At 61.8% G+C, this 15,369-nt stretch overlaps 2 protein-coding genes across 2 annotated transcripts; one reads left to right on the top strand and one right to left on the bottom strand.

Annotated features, from left to right (window-relative positions):
* The first annotated feature begins 45 nt into the window (after positions 1–45).
* CHLRE_12g511350v5 (uncharacterized protein) lies at positions 46–4,657 on the top strand. The gene is made up of 8 exons (XM_001690825.2): positions 46–212; positions 382–431; positions 583–717; positions 926–1,176; positions 1,389–1,790; positions 1,892–2,291; positions 2,436–2,551; positions 2,689–4,657. Exons 1-8 carry the CDS (start codon positions 167–169, stop codon positions 4,082–4,084), a joined length of 2,796 nt encoding a protein of 931 aa, XP_001690877.2. The 5' UTR covers positions 46–166; the 3' UTR covers positions 4,085–4,657.
* A 2,368-nt stretch (positions 4,658–7,025) lies between these two features.
* Positions 7,026–14,517, bottom strand: CHLRE_12g511400v5 (uncharacterized protein). Its single transcript, XM_001691012.2, has 13 exons — positions 13,695–14,517; positions 13,371–13,587; positions 13,121–13,291; positions 12,839–12,945; positions 12,483–12,585; positions 12,158–12,317; positions 11,844–11,909; positions 11,344–11,662; positions 11,026–11,172; positions 10,532–10,898; positions 10,255–10,375; positions 9,759–10,093; positions 7,026–9,547 (listed from the first exon to the last, which is right to left on the bottom strand). The coding sequence occupies exons 1-13, from the start codon at positions 14,153–14,155 to the stop codon at positions 8,990–8,992; spliced, it is 3,132 nt and encodes a 1,043-aa protein (XP_001691064.2). The 5' UTR covers positions 14,156–14,517; the 3' UTR covers positions 7,026–8,989.
* Between the last annotated feature and the right edge of the window lie 852 nt (positions 14,518–15,369).

Here is a 15,369-nt window from a genome sequence, read left to right as displayed (position 1 = left end):
CGCTGTTTCAAGCCCATTCTGGACTCCAACTTCGCCCGCCCCATAGCCGATGCTTTTGAACAGAAGTATAGATGCTGATACAATATAACAACACGTCTGAAATAGCACAAATGGTAGCCAGCGAAAAATTGTTCTGAGCACCACCGAAACCGCAACCTGGCCCGTCATGTCTCGATCCTCGCAGCCTCTTGATGGGCTTGCTATCATAGCAGGTGCGTAGGCTATGCAGCGCGCGGCGCTAGGGGACGCGGACCATCCTGCTGCCTGGTGGCGAGCCAAGCTAGGACGGGAGATGAATCTTGGCTATCAACGGAGTGTATCTGAGGCTTGGAACGTCCCATCCCAGTTCGTGAGGAAAGTGTGTATGCCATCGCATTACAGGCGCGGCACACAAACACGATGCGAAGGACCGTCTCCGCAGCAGTTTTAAGGTGTGGGCGCAGTGGGCTAGGCGCGACAGAGCAGTGCTGCATTGCGGTTGTGTGTATGGGCAGGTGGTCAGAGGCGAAGCGCCGGGGGAAGTGCCGGTGGCCTGACGCTGACAGGACACGCCCCGCACTGCTGCATTGCGGGCTACTGCAGCACTCTATGGGCTCCGCGGCTGCAAGCACGCCGGGCGACATCTCGCCACGTGCTCGGCCACACACGGCGGACAGCTCGCGGCCCAAGCTAGTCCAGGGGGATTACACCTACACAACTGCGCGGCGGAACCTGACGGTGGGAACGGGCGGGGCCGCCGAGAGGCGGTTTAGGTCGCGAGGTGGCAGCTGTCTTCGCCGTGCCGAAGAATGGCTTCCGCCATGATACCTAGCAGTGGTGCAATCAAATGCCCCATCTGGCGAAGGGCTCGCATAGTTGCATGGCTCCCGGGCCATCGCACGCTTGCTGCGGGCACCGGGTTTCATCCTTCTGTATGCCCGCACAGATTGCGTCTCAGCAGCTGGGCTCGGACCTGCTGCCGGCAGAGGCGGTGCTGGCGGCGGCTGCCAACGGCTCGGCGGGGGCGCCACTGGGCGTGCCCGCCATGCGGCCGGCCAGTGCCTCCGCCAACGCCACAAACTTGGCCGCGTGGAAGGCGTACGGCAGCCCCTCGGCACGCGGGCAGGCACGGCCGGCGCCGCCGCCCACGCCCAGCCACGTCAACACCAACCCGCACATGTTTTCAAGCATCAGCAGGTGAGCGCTGTGGGAGGCAGGGTGGAGTGATACTCACACTGGCCAACTCCAGGGTGGGAGCAGGGGCAAGGCTTGCGGAGTTGTCGAGTGACGGCGTCCCGTTCACGTGCGTCCCGTTCACGTGCGTCCCGTTCCCAGATGCAAACCGCGCAAGGTACCAAAACCTATTACCCTGCGCCCTGTTGTCTGCGTCTTACCCCATGTCCCCGCAGTAAACCGCCGCGCGTCCAGGCCCTGGGCGGCGGCTTCCGCCTGCAGCGCCCGCACAGCGCCCCCAGCACTGGCCCCGCCAACGGCGGCGTACCCTACAGCGAGCACCACTACCAGCACCACCACCTCGCACACACACACTACGCGGCCCAGCCCGGCTCGCCTTCCTCACCCGGCGCCCGGCCGCCGCACTCGCCAGGCAGCCTGCCGCCGCGCCACCCAGGATCGCCCACGCGCAACGGGCGGAAAGGGCGCAACGGGCTCAGCCCCACCACCACGCGCCCGGCGAATCCAGCAGTCCTAGGCGTGGAGGTTCCGGACCCGTTGGGTGGGGGCAAGACTGACAGCGGCAAAGTCATGTTTGAGTACACGCTGCCAACCGACCCGTACAGCAAGTTCTTATGGTGAGTTTCAGGCAAGGTGAAGGGAAACGGATACCCGTCACCTTTTTAAAGCGGAAACTGAGTCGCTGGGCCTTTGTTTCTGTGCAATTTGGGCTCTACAGGGAGGAGCAGGCACGCAAGGCTCGCGCCAGCATGTCCCGCCACCTAGCAAACATGGCTGTGGCGGCGTCTGTTAACGGCGGCGGCGCCAGCGGGGCTACTGGTGGTGGTGGCAGCACCGGCGGAAGCCGGCCTGGCTCTGCGCTGCGTTCGGGTTCCGTGCCGGCCACGCCAATGGGCAGCGGTGCCGGTGGCGGCGGGGGCGGCGGTATGAACGGCTGGACGTCTTCGCCCATGTCGACAGTGTCGGCAGTGGTAGCGGGCGGCGGCGGCGGTGTAAGCAGCCCGGGCGTGGGCATGCGGGCGCGCTTCAGCTCCGCGACCATTGCGGCCATGCACCGACGGGGCCCGGACCATCGGCCACACCTCGTGGTGGGCTTTGCGGCACCGGACATTGCAGAGGTAAGTAGAAAGTCCGCTGGCACATGGCGTGCGAAGCTACGTACAAACGCATGCACATGACATCAGTATGAAGTACGACGCTTGCCCATAACTTGCCTCAGTAACACCAGTATGGACTGACCGCCTTGCTCCGCATCGCCACAGGACACGACGCTGCCGGGCCCGGGCGACCCCCGCTGGGCCTATACCCGCCTGGGCCGCACACAAATTGACCGGCTGCAGGCTGCTCTCAAGATTTCCGATCAGCCACTCGCATCACGGTTAGTTGATGTCCAGGAGTCACAGAATGTTGTTTGTACGTGCTTTGGCGCAGCACTACGTGCCAACGGTGGGGGGAACTTGTCAGATACTAGCGCAATGACCACCCAACTCACCTGCTGCTACCCTGCTCCTGCAGACCAACCAGCGCCCCGACGCTAGCCCTCCGCATTGCTGGACGTAGCGCCGATCTGGCGACAGGCGGCTGGGGCATCACTGGCGGCGCGGGCGCTGACAACACACAGGACTTGGGCTCGCCAGGGCTGCCACCCGTGTCAGAGCGCCCCGAGGAGGAGGACCGGGTCGTGTACACAGGAGGCGTGGGCGGCCGCGTGCCGCGATTTAGCGGCGCCCCCGCTGCTGGGCCTGGCCTTGACATCGGGCACAGCCCCCGCTTTGCCGGCGGGGAAGCCCCGCCGCTGCCCCCGCGCCGGCCCAGCTCGGGCTCCGCACATGGCGGCTTGAGTGCGAGCGTGTCGGCGGCAGTCGCAGCGGTTGCGGACGCGGCTGGCTCAGGCCCGGTGGGCGGCGTGCGTGGCTCGTCGGCAGGCCGCGGGCGCGAGCTGGCGCCCAACCCTCGTGTGGACCTGCGAGCATATCTGGCAGACGAGCAGGCAGAGGCAGCGGCGGCGCAGGCGGAGGCGGTGGCTGCCGCCGCAGCGATGGCAGAGCAAGAGGACGTGCCGGGCGACAGGTATACCCCAGAGGGCGATGGTGATGCCTATCCCGAGCATGAGGGCGTGGACGTAGAAGCACAGGGCCAGGAGGGCCAGGAGCAGGCAGCCGATCCGTACTTGCACGGAGATGAGGCGGCGGAAGCCGATGCGGCGGTCAACGCGGCGGCGGCAGCGGTGGCCGAGGCCATGCAGAGCATTCCAGTCCCTGCAGACGACCTGGCAGCCAAGCTAGCAGCTGTGGCTGCGGAGCGGGAGGAGGCAGTGGAGGGGGAGGAGGCAGCGCATGCGGTCGGGGAGAACGGCATGGAGGAGCTGGTGCCGGAGCAGGCGGCGGAGGCGGAGGCGCAGTCATATGAGCAGCGGCACGCAGATGCAAATGGAGAGGATGCCCTGCGTGCACTGCACGGCAGCGTGCCGGTGCGGGCAAACGGCCGCTACGGCGCAGCTGCCGACGCTGACCAGTACGGCGAAGGAGGCGAGGAGGGTGAGGCGGCTGTGGGGGACCAGGACGGCTGCATGGTGGGGGATGACGAGGAGGGCGGCGGCGGTGCTGAGGGGTACAGTGAGGCGGTGGTGGAGGACGATGGCGCTGGGGAAGGGGAGGAAGATGTCGCGCTCAGCTCACTGCCGTTTGAGCGTGTCGGGTCGCTCGGCACGCGGCGGACGCCGTCGGGGCACCTGCGACCCACGTCCGCGCGCCCCACTTCTGCGCGGCCTAGTGCGGCGAGCCCGGCCCGCGGCAGCAGCGGCCGCATGCAGCGACAAGGCAGCGGCGTGGGTGCGGCGTCAGATGGTTTTGATGGAGGCATGGGTGTGATCCACGAGCAGTCGGAGACGGCGGCTGACATGGACGCATGAGGGGTGACAGCGCGTGGGCAGCAACTTGCGATGTTCTGCGATGTTCCGTGAGACTGCAGAACGTATTGTGCTTGGGTGCTTGCGCGGTTCGGTAGCAGCTGTAGCATTGGCAAGCGCCGTGATATGGCTATTGGTCAATCAGATTAAACCCCGCTGCCGCGGGTGTGTCAGCCGTCTTGCCAACACGTCGCTGCATGAGTGTCTCTTCTGTCATAGGCTCATAGCTGTACTGCAATATTGTTGCGATACTCAATGGGCAGGCCCGGGCAACGCGCCGAGCAGGCCCAACGCCAGCTCCAAATTGAAAGAGTCAAAGCTGAGTAGCGAGTGATGTAGTAGCGCGTGTATGGTGTGCGGCGCGATGGGGTAACGCGGGTAGGCAGGTGTTGCATGGCATTGATCTTGGGCGCCACAGCGCAGGCATGGTGGAAACTACATTGCTGTGGAGCGATAGATCCAGTGAACGACGGGAGTAGGGCAGGCAAGATATGACGGCAGGTTACAAGGAGGAGAAGGCTGGGTTAGGGGATGCCAACAAGGGGGAAGTCCCAGAACTTGTAATCCTTGTATCTTTGCCACATTTCCATCATCAGCTCGTGGCACGATCCACGTACTGGCAAGTTCATCTTGTGTAGGTGCATGCCCTGCCCGCTGGGCCCTCTAGTACGCCAACTCAGTGGCAGCTCTAACATGCGCTCGTGCGCTTCTAGTGAGGGCTGCTTCCTCTTAGGCCTCCGGCTGCACTGAATTCCTAGTACAAGCAAGAGCAGAGGGTGGTGAGAAGCAAAGTCCCGAGCGTGATGGCTGTGATGCTGGCCCACAAATCCCACAAGGCGGGTCAGGGTAAGAGTTGCAACGTTCACGGTTACTTCACCGATGATCGCAGGGGATGGCTCATAGAGTTGGCTGACGTGCAGTCCTCACGCTCCGGGCGCCCGGCCAGGCGGTAGCACCACACAGATAATATGCGACGCCACACCACGCGTGACGCAGCGCACCTACAATCAGGCGACCGACGTAAGGCCTCCGGCTCCACCTCCAATGCTTGCGGCAGCGCGCAAAGCAGCTCCCCAGTGTGTGTGTGTGTGTGTGTGTGTGTGTGTGTGTGTGTGTGTGTGTGTGTGTGTGTGTGTGTGTGTGTGTGTGTGTGTGTGTGTGTTGTGTGTTGTGTGTGTGTGTGTGTGTGTGTGTGTGTGTGTGTTCCTTGCTGTGTGCCTGTGTCGCCACGCTCAATAGACACGCGTGCCTTTGTGCCCCCGGTGAGATCTTTCGCGAGCCTGGACTTTCGACGCCGTGCGCCAAGCGTAGTGACCGGCAGCTACTATCTACAGACCGTGCCAGTTGCGCCCGCCACATCAGCCTCCACAGTCCGCCTGCCATCTTCCCCTTTACCACTGCTTTACTAGCTGCATACTGTACCCACTTCCAGCCAGCCCCAGCGTACGACTCCAGCAAACCTTTCGCCAAACTCACACGGTCCATAGGGCGCGCGACGCAGCTCCACACCGAACCTCAGTCGCGGCATTCCTCATTGCAACCTGCGGCGCTTCTGCGCACTCTGGTGGTGATTGTCTCAGACGTGTACTCGCCCACCACTCAGCCGTACACTTCGGGTCCCTCTCTTGACTTGCCTGTCGCATTATTGCCCAGCTTTGCACTCTGCTAGCATATTCTCTGCGGTCGTCTTCGGCTCTCTTTTAGCCAAGTGCTTGCTAGTGAATGCGAATGCATCCGAGACGCTGGTCGCCTGCCTGCAGGTGCGCTGCGACTTTGCTTCACGAGTGAGGCGTTGCAGTATGTGCGTCTGGTGCTGTAGCCTGGCCGGGCGCCCGGAACGTGAGGGTTGCGCGTCGGCAAATTACCAGCTTGCCAGCAAGTCAGCGACGCCTCAGTACAGCAACTCCGGCGTTCTGGCAGCCGCGCGCTCGTGCCTTGACGACGCAAACTGGCTGTTGAATGCTGGGGTCTGGGAATACGCTACACACTACGGCACTACGCCAACCTCCCCCCTGCCCTGTCCCATCACACCCGGCAGCCAATCAAGCAGCTCCAGCCATCGATAACGTGAATGAGATGAGTTTCAATCGCGTGTGCTGTGAAGGTCAGGACTGTCAAGTGCAGTTGCAAACCTTGGCAAGCTTGGGCCGCCACGTGTCATGGGGCATGACAGCATGAATGCTCATGACATCATTAGCAGGCAGCATACGGTATTATCGAAGATGCTTTAAGGCAACGAATGCGCACGGTGCCAGAGGAGGTTGTCGGTGCTACCAGGCAGCACAGGAGACAAGATATGTGGTTCCCCTGGCATGCGACAAGTGGGCTGCGCCCACACCACACCGACATGCCACGGCGACAAACTCCGGGTTCAAATGTGTTGGTCCTCCACTCCGCTCTATACTTTCAGTTCCGAGGAGCTACGGCGACCCACGCAGGCAGGCAGGCAGGCAGGCAGGCAGGCAGGCAGGCAGGCAGGCAGGCAGGCAGGCAGGCAGGCAGGCAGGCAGGCACGGACAGGGGCGATCCTGGCTCGCTTCGCTCAGGGGGCTCAGCCCCAAAAACACAAGTCAGTGGCGCGAAATGCGAGTCCACATGTTACCTGCAGAACGGATGATAGACGCTGAGGCTGACATGGGCCGCCGCTGGCAAACTGTGTAGAGGCAGTCGGATGTGCTGGCTAGGCTGGCTGGCGCTGGCGGGTGGGTGCTGGAGGCACCGGCAGCATGTGTAGAAGTTGCGCGTCTGTGACGCACTCGCCCCTGAACTAACCTGCAGAGACACAGGCGTCACCAGTGCTCAACACGGCATACTGGGGTGTGGGGATGGGCAGTGTTGGGTTGGCCGACGCTGCGGACTGAGAAGTTAAGTCAAGCGCGCTTGTATGTGTGGACTGTACGGCTGCGCATGCGTGTCACTACTGGGTTTCGAAGGAATTGCGGCTGAGTATAAATGATACCGTACTGTCCGTACATGGTCTCACGTTGGTCTCAACTGGTGCGGCTAGGTGGGGGCCGAATGACTGCCGCCCTCGCTTCGAGGCTAGGCCTCGGCACTTAGCCGCGGGCCCGCGGCACGTCTTACAGTGCCCGCCACGGTTGCGACATGCCCACATGCTTTAATTTAGGGCCATCCATGGCTCTCGCCAACGAGGCGTCCCCACACGCAGAAGCCATGTGTTGAGTTCGCGCCCAGGACAGACGACCACTTAGGACGGTGTAAGCGGGCTAGCGCTATGACAGGATCAACCTATCTAGCGCCTCACATCACGGACCTATGCCGGACGGCTGGGGAGGAACTGACTCAGTTGTTCCTTACAATCTACAAATGCCTCATTCCATATGGTGTATACCCCTTCCTCATGTCCGTTTCAGCTATTGGCCTTAAAAGTGGCCATCCACAAAACCGCTGAGCGCACCTGTGGCACCAGGCTCTTCCACTACGCCCGACCTTCTCATGGGTGCCCGCTCCATCCACCTCACTTTCCTCATTCGCGTTCCTGCTATTAAAGTACCGAAGTACCATCTCATGTCTAAGTCTAAAGTTCACCTAAACGCACCGGACATGCCGGTCCCGTATTTCTCAGGTCAATGCATGCCATAGCGCCAAGTTGCCCAGCGGCATGTCATCCCCGCATGGCCAACTCCGCTGCGCATCGGTGTGCCCGCGTCACCACTCAGCACCAACTGCACTGAGCCGGCCCCAGCCCATCGTTGTGGGGCTTCATGTGGCCTTTATTCACTCTCGTTGTCCACCACATCCACCTCGGCCCCTGCCTGGCGGCCTTGGTCAATCGACGCCCAGTTCTCTATCATGCTGTGCTGCAGCCGTGCGCATCACCACACACATAATTTGCGATATGCCCGTGCGCCAATTCCACGTAACAGCCCAGCTGTAAACGAATCACCGCGGAACCCGAAGCCACATACACGCAGTCCTCCCATGTGAGCAGCAACTCCTACAGTGCCCCTACGTATTATCGACCATCGTGGCCTCAAGGAGAGCAACATACATCATGCGACTGGCCCCTCTATCCAAGTCCTTCCCCACACGAGTACTCAAAAAGCCAGTTCTGGATGCAAGCCCGTCGATGCCGACGGATGGCGCCAGTCCAAACATTCATTCATTAATGGGGGTCTCATTCTTACTTCATTTTGTGTTGCTCGCATCCCACCCGATTGCTGCATCACCATGCGTGAGTACCGTAGCAAGAAGTACTTGTGCGTATAGCCCTGCAGAGTTCCCGTGCCTACATACACGCCCACAAACCGTGCCGCCCCGCGCACATGCTTTTCATGGGATATCGGTACACCGCCCCTCCGTGAACACAAGCAACGTCGCGCTGCATGTCCACCAACATAGCAGACAGCAGCAGCAACGGCCCTCAGCACACAAGCGCTCGCGGACCGACCTCCTCAGGCAACGGCACAACCCACACACAGCCGTGGCGTCCTGCGCGGCCGCAGGTCAGTCAGAAACCTCACTCCAACTTTATCACTCATAGTTCGCATCGTCCCATATAAGGTGTGTCCTCGAATGCGCACCATAATTCGCGCACCAGGCGTTCCGGTCATGCTACAACTGATCCTTGAGCAGCATTCCCCATCCCGCCCGATAAGCAGCCGGACCCTACAGGATGAAGCCCACGTAGAACAGCTTGCGGAGACAGTGTTTCTGCAGTACAGCCGGGCTACTGGTCCGGCCGTATTGCCCGTCCCGTTATAAGCGCACAAGCGAGCATGCAACCAGGAGCCTTTGGGCTTGGGGAAACATTCAACCACAACAACGACGAAAAACGCTTTCTGCAATTTATGTCAAGCGTACAAACACACATCGCGTACCCACGCACGAAGTGCTCAAAATGCTTCCGGGCAACCGGATCCGTAAATGCTGCACGCATGCCCAAGCTCAGCGGCCGGGCCCCTCACTGCCGTCGTCGACAGGCCCACCCAGCCGCTGCCAATCCGGCTGCATGACGCGTCCACCAGTTGTCAGGCCCTGCATCGCTTGCGTCAGAGCCGTAATTGTTGCACCGTCGTCGGCCTGCTGCCCGACGCCGCTGGGCCCCACGCCTCCTGCCTGCCCACCAGCCTGCGCAGCATGCTGCGCAGCCAGTGGGTCGAAGCGCGCCTGCGGCGGCCAGCCGGTCGGCTGCACCAGCCCGCCCTGCATCGCCGTCTGCATCATAACTGGCGGCGGCGGCGGCATCATAACGCCCGCAGCGCCCAGCGCGCCCCCCATGGGTGGCGGCGGCGGCGGCCCGCGCATGCCCGGCGCCACCATGGAGCCGCCTGCCGCCGCGGCAGCCGCAGACGCGGAGGGCGGGCCGGTGATGAGCTCCGGCGCGACCGACACTGGGCCGGCGATTGGCCCCGCCTGCCCTGCCAGCTGGATGAGCTGCGCCTTGTACATCTGCGCGTACACCAGCTTGCGCGACAGCTTCTGGGCCACGCGCACCGCCACGGTCTGTAAAAAGGAAGCGAGCGAGAGTGCGGGTGGCATCGTGCACATCGGGAGGGCGGGGTAGGCATGCAGGGGTGTATGCAAGACGGGGTGGTCAAGTCGCAATCAGGAGCAGGCTGTCAGCAGCTGTGCGGCAGCCCGTGAGCCCATCACACTACGTTACACTTGTACGCTTGGCTTCCCGATCGCGCATCACTAGACCAAAAGCTCGCACCAGCTCGGGCGTCGACATGTCGTGATAGCCCGTCATCTTGGACAGCATGGACGGCCAGAACGGCACCGCGCCGCGCAGGCGGCGCTCCGCGTACAGGATGGCGGCTGCCACCACCGACGGCCGGCAGTTGAGGAGCGACAGGTCGTACAGCGACTCAACGGCCAGCATGATGGCGAAGCCCGCCATGCCGTACACGTCTTGCTTGTCCAGGTAGCGGTACCCCAGGCGCTCCAGGTAGACCTTCAGGCAGCGCATGGTGGAGATGGCGCTTATGTCGTCCGCGAGCAGCCCACGGATGTTCCACTCCATCTTGGCCACCGACGTGGGCGGCAGCTCTGCGTGACGGGGCCAAGGCGCAGGTAAAAGCCTTGCTAACCTACAAGCCTGCGCCATGCTGCGGAAAACTATTGCAAGACACAAGGGCCAAGCTCGAGGCCCCGCTGAAGAACGGAAACCAGCAACAACCCAAGAACTTGACAAGCGCAACGCGGCTTACCGGTGATCTGCTCAATCTCAGCGTTGGTGGGCACGCGGTCGCTGCTGTCGCCCTGCTTGGCGGCAATGACCAGAGCCGCGACACCTACCAGCGGCAGCACATCCTCCGCCACCTGCTTGGCCTGCACACGGCGATGTTAAGCGGCAGACCGAACCAACACCGTCAGCAACGACCTTACCCAAGTAAAATGAGAACACCCTGGTCTCACAGAACTGATCTCGCGCTGCATGGCTGGGCAATGGCCTTCCGCCTGTGCACGTTCCACCCACCCACCCACCTGCGACGCGGTGCGGTCCATGAGCAGCACCGCATCGTGCACCACCTCATCCCGTAGGCCCAACTTGGAGCTGAGGTCCAGCAGCCGCGAGATGAGAACCGGCCGCTGCTGCACGTAGCCCGTGCTCATGTTGGACAGCACCAGCCCGTGCGTGTTCTCAAAGTGCTGCACCGCCGCGAACGCCTCCTGGCACTCCTGCAGCACCTGCTGCTCGCGCACCGCGTACATGTCCTCCGTCATCTTGCTGCTGTCCGTGATGGGGAACAGGCTGGCCAGCTGCGCGCTGAAGGGCATGCTGGTCACCCATTCCACAACCTGCGCCGAAGTCGCCTCCAGCACCGACGCGTACGCGCCGTCCTGCACGAGCCTGCATCGCGGAGGGCAAACATGCGTAAGGGCGACGAGCTCCCAAGTATCTTCACGTGGTTGCATCCAGCATACCAAAGACACCAGGCCAGCGCCACCACAAAACGCGCAGCCGACAGCCAGCTCACCTGAAGGGCGCGTCCCAGAAGCTCATCATGGCAGCCACGGCCTCCTTCACGATGCAGTTCCCCTGCTCTCGGCTGGCCTTGCCCATGTCCGTCACGATCGCCAGCGTCTGGGGGAGCCCCGCCAGGCCCTTCTCTGCGGCAATACGCCTGCAGCAGCGAAGTGGGGAAGAAAAAGATACTGGTCAGCCCGCGTCCTTGACCGCATGTCTGTAGCACCGCCTTAACTCTCGACAGACCACGCGACCTGCCCCTGTCATCTAAGCGTAATTTCGCTTGGTGCAAGCCCTAACGCATGCCATCCCCTCTCGCCCCGCTCACTTGATCTCCAGCAGCCAGCAGTACAGGCACACCATGGCCACGCCCGCGGTCATGGCGTGCAGGTTCACCTCCACGCGTCCCGCCCGCCGCACCACCGGCTCCTGGCGAAAGTGGCCCTGCTGCACCGCGGTCAGGAACAGTTGCAGCGCCCGGCCCTGTGCCCAGATGATGCCCGTCTCCCACAGCGTGTCGATGATGGCGTTGTACACGATGGCGTCGGGCTTGCAGCCCTGCATGCACATCTTGCCAAATGCCTGCAGCGCCTTCTGCCACTGCCCGCCACGCTCGTAGGCGCTGATGAGCGCCGTGTACGTCACGACTGCGGGGAGGGAAGCGGTGGCGGGGCCATGGACGTGTAAAACCCGAGCGACCTTACTAAGCTTTGGATGGTTTTCAGTGGCTAGGTTTGGGCAAATACCCGCAGTTACAATAGGCAGGTCTTGGAAACTCCCAATATCCGACCGTACGCAGCGTGGTGGCGGGGCCTCGTACAAACCTACCGTCGGGCGTGCAGCCGTGCGCTGTCATCTGCTCAAACACTTCCGTCGCCTTCTCCCATTGGCCGCCTGCATACAAAGGCAACTTCAGTGAGCTGGTGATACAGAGTTCCTAACAACTGCCACATCGAGGGCTTGACCGTAGGATAGGCAGGTCTGAGTCCCGCTCGAGTCATGGACACAACATGACAATGACATGACAGCACCCGAAAATTAAAGACAGTCTGCCAGGGTTCCATTACAAACTCCTGCTGTGCCACATCATGCGGAGCCACGTGGCACCAGCGGCCTCAGAACCTAAGACATGACAAGCGCACCTTGCGCGCATGCCGTCACCAGTGAGTTATATGTGACCGTGTTGGGCACGCAGTTGTCCTGCTGCATCTCGTTGAAAATGCGCAGCGCGGTCTCCCACTGCCCCGCCTTCTCGCAGGCGCTGATGAGCGAGCTGTACGTGATCACGCTGCGCTCCATGTTCTGCATGAGTCATGTGCACATGCGAAGTGGTGAGGGCCCGCGAAAGCGGCTGTTTGCAACCCAAGCATTGGACCGAAGCTCTCATCATACCACTGGAACGCCCTTCGTCCCATCTCCGACACCTGCCGCAGTCGCTGACTGGTGTTTCCAACCGCGCCCACCCACCTGGCGCAGCATTTCCTGGTACACCTCCAGCGCCTTGCCCAGCTGCATCGTCTTGCCGTATGCGGATATCAGGGCATTGTAGGTGGTGGAATTGGGAGTGTACCTGCACGCCATCAGCGGGCGGCGGGAATGTCAACATCTGAGCTTATTGCCATGTCATCCCATCCGGGTGGTCCACATATGCAGACCAAACTCTGCAATCGAGTGATCCACGCCAGCTGCAGCAGCCCTAACCGGAGAGACGCCCCAGGCCAGCGTGACGACACTGCCGCGTACGCCGATTACCAAGCGCCACACCCTGCTATGCTGCCACTCCCGCAATTCCAACATTAGCATCATCGCCGGCAGTGCCCTACCCGTCTGACAGCAATCGCTGGTACACGGCCAGCGCCTCCCGCGGCTGGTTGCACATGTTGCAGGCAATAATCAGGGTGTTGTAGGTGCGCAGCACCGGCTCCACGCCCTGCATCGACACACACACACACACACACACACACACAAACAGCGCAACCGTAACTTGCCTGTACGCCAAGTCGCAGCCCGTAACCCACTGCAGAGCCCATCAGCCTGTCTCCGACCCTCCGTCAGCGTGCATGAAGCCCGAACTGCCACACCAGATACATTATAAACGCACCCACCTCCTGCTTCATGAGGTCCAGCACGTGGATGGCGCGCTCCCAGCGCCCAAGCTTCCCATACACGTCCACTAGGGTGTTGTATGTGACCACGTTTGGCATGCAGTTCGCCGCCCGCATGTTGTTGTAAATTTCCAGCGCCAGCGGCAGCTTTCCGCACTTGATGCACACGTTCTGCAATGGTGCGCGGAGAAGGAAGTAAAGCAGCGGCCGACAGGGGCGAAACTGTACTGCCGCAGCCGCACCAACCCACCATAAGCGCCGTGAAGGTGTGCACGTTCCGCTCGATGTTCCGCTGCCGCATCTCATTCATCAGCTCCATGGCACGGTCCACGTCCTGGCTGTAAATGCACAGGCTGATCGTCGCCGTGTAGCTGTAGACGTCGCAGAGCTGGCGGAGCGGGGATCGCTCATTCGCAGACCGCAGCCAGTCAAACAGCTCCATCGCGCGCCGGTCCTTGCCGAGTCGACTGGAACAAATTCAGAAAGCACACGTAACAGGAAATCCCAGGTTAATGCCTGACTGATTGCAGAAACGCGCCGCGATAAGCCCTTCCCGTCCCCGCGTAGTTCCCACCTGAGGTCCTTTAGCAGCAGCGCAACTGCACGGCTGTCGACGTGGTGCAGGGCGCGGAAAATGACCTCCGGCAGCTCCTCATTTTGTCCGAGCTTCTGAATAATAACTGCCATCTCCTCGACGGAAAGGGCATCTTCCGCACCCCTGTTTGAAGGTCCAGCGCCGCCTGGGCCACCGTATCTAGGTGGTGCGCCGGGTGGACCTGGATCCCCTTTCTTGCCGCCGAACCGACCGCCATATTTGGACCGACTTCTGCCGAACCAAGGCACTCGATATCCAGATGGCTCTTGAATTTGTTGGCCACCCCAGCCCACAGCTGGCGGCTGCGGTCCAGGCGCGCCCGGAGGACCGGTTGCCCCAGGGCCTGGTCCACCACCGCGACCACCGTGGTGTTGCTGCCCAGAGTACTGCTGTTGGTGCCCCTGGTAGGTAGCCTGATAATAGGACCTCTCGTCAGCCATCCAGCGCTCCCTGAGCTCCGATGCTGACTGCGGAGGAGGGGGTCCGAGGGGCGCTGCGCCTGCTGGCTGCCTGCTCATCAGCCTCCTGGAGGCCTAAAATGCTTAAATCAATCTAGCGTATTAAATGCATGCTCAGGGCAGGCGCAAAACAGGTGTCAGTCTACTCAACCTAGCAGTGTTTCAGCTTAGCTACGCGATGTCTCTAGTTTTATGACACGGGCACATTGAAACCTACAGTATACACCTCGTCCAACCGGCCCGAGTGCATTTTGCCGGCGCAGCGGCCAACTTATCATCGTGTTTGTCATTGACATCGCTGTAGGCGCATTCGGCAGCTGGTCACTTGACATACAAAGCATTCCATTATCCGGTGAGAAAAGAAACACGGTTGCACCCAGTCAGAAAGGAGCACCCCCGTCCGGTCCGCGGGGGCGCCTCCTCCGCGGAATCCACTAGCACTGTGCGCTGTGGTATAATTCGAGGTCATGAAAAGATAACGAGCAGATTTGATGGCCGTTTTTGTCGAAAACTGCCTGAGTAACGACCCCCCACCTCAGTCAGACGCGGGGAAAGGCCGTGTTCGCGCCAAGTGGCCTCTTAACCTGCACATACGCGAGCCAGAGTTGCGATATATTTCAAGACCACGGCCCATGCAGCGTTTCATGCACCAGCCGTCGGTGAGCGTCGGTGGGCGTCAACGTTTGATTGGTCTCGTACATGACCCAGTTGACATCGCCCGCGCCGCTCGTGCACGCCTCCTCCAGCGCCGCCTCCTCCCATTTGCGCCACAGCCCCACCTGCAGCAACACACACCATATAAGTCAACAGCGGCGCCAGCGGCGGCACCGGCGGCGCCAGCGGCGGCACCGGCGGCGCCAGCGGCGGCACCAGTAGCACTCCCCCCACGACTCCCCCGCGCCTCTCACCTGGAACAGTCCGTCCCCGCCCACCGCCACCACCCTAACCCGCCCCATCCCACCCCGCCCCGCCGCGCACATGTCCCTCAGGCGACCAGCTCCAGGGCGCCATTGCGGTAGGCGTCGATGCCCTTCGCCTTGCCCAGCTTGAACTGGAAGTGGACGTTGGGGTAGCGCATAAAGAACTCGGGTGTGGCTTCGATCATGCCGGCGATGCCGGGGCCACTGGTGAAGCTGCGGCAGCCAGCCATGGTGTGGAGTGCGGGGCGGCGCAGGCAGGTTGGCATGAAGCGAAGC

Source organism: Chlamydomonas reinhardtii, chromosome 12 (genome assembly GCF_000002595.2).
Source record: "Chlamydomonas reinhardtii strain CC-503 cw92 mt+ chromosome 12, whole genome shotgun sequence".
NCBI classification, from domain to species: Eukaryota; Viridiplantae; Chlorophyta; class Chlorophyceae; order Chlamydomonadales; family Chlamydomonadaceae; genus Chlamydomonas; species Chlamydomonas reinhardtii.
Note: the sequence above shows the minus strand (reverse complement) of the source record. Positions and strands in the feature narration are given on the sequence as shown.

Bases quoted from the DNA above. Each gene is read 5' to 3' on its own strand.
- CHLRE_12g511400v5 (XM_001691012.2), bottom strand. From the start codon at position 14,155: ATGGCTGACGAGAGGTCCTATTATCAGGCTACCTACCAGGGGCACCAA. The intron at 12,318-12,482 runs GTGGGTGGGCGC...TGACTCATGCAG, and splicing joins ACCAGGAAATGCTGCGCCAG to AACATGGAGCGCAGCGTGAT. The intron at 11,910-12,157 runs GTGCGCTTGTCA...CTTTGTATGCAG, and splicing joins GGTGACGGCATGCGCGCAAG to GCGGCCAATGGGAGAAGGCG.
- CHLRE_12g511350v5 (XM_001690825.2), top strand. From the start codon at position 167: ATGTCTCGATCCTCGCAGCCTCTTGATGGGCTTGCTATCATAGCAG. The intron at 718-925 runs GTGGGAACGGGC...ATGCCCGCACAG, and splicing joins CTGCGCGGCGGAACCTGACG to ATTGCGTCTCAGCAGCTGGG. The intron at 1,791-1,891 runs GTGAGTTTCAGG...TGGGCTCTACAG, and splicing joins CCGTACAGCAAGTTCTTATG to GGAGGAGCAGGCACGCAAGG.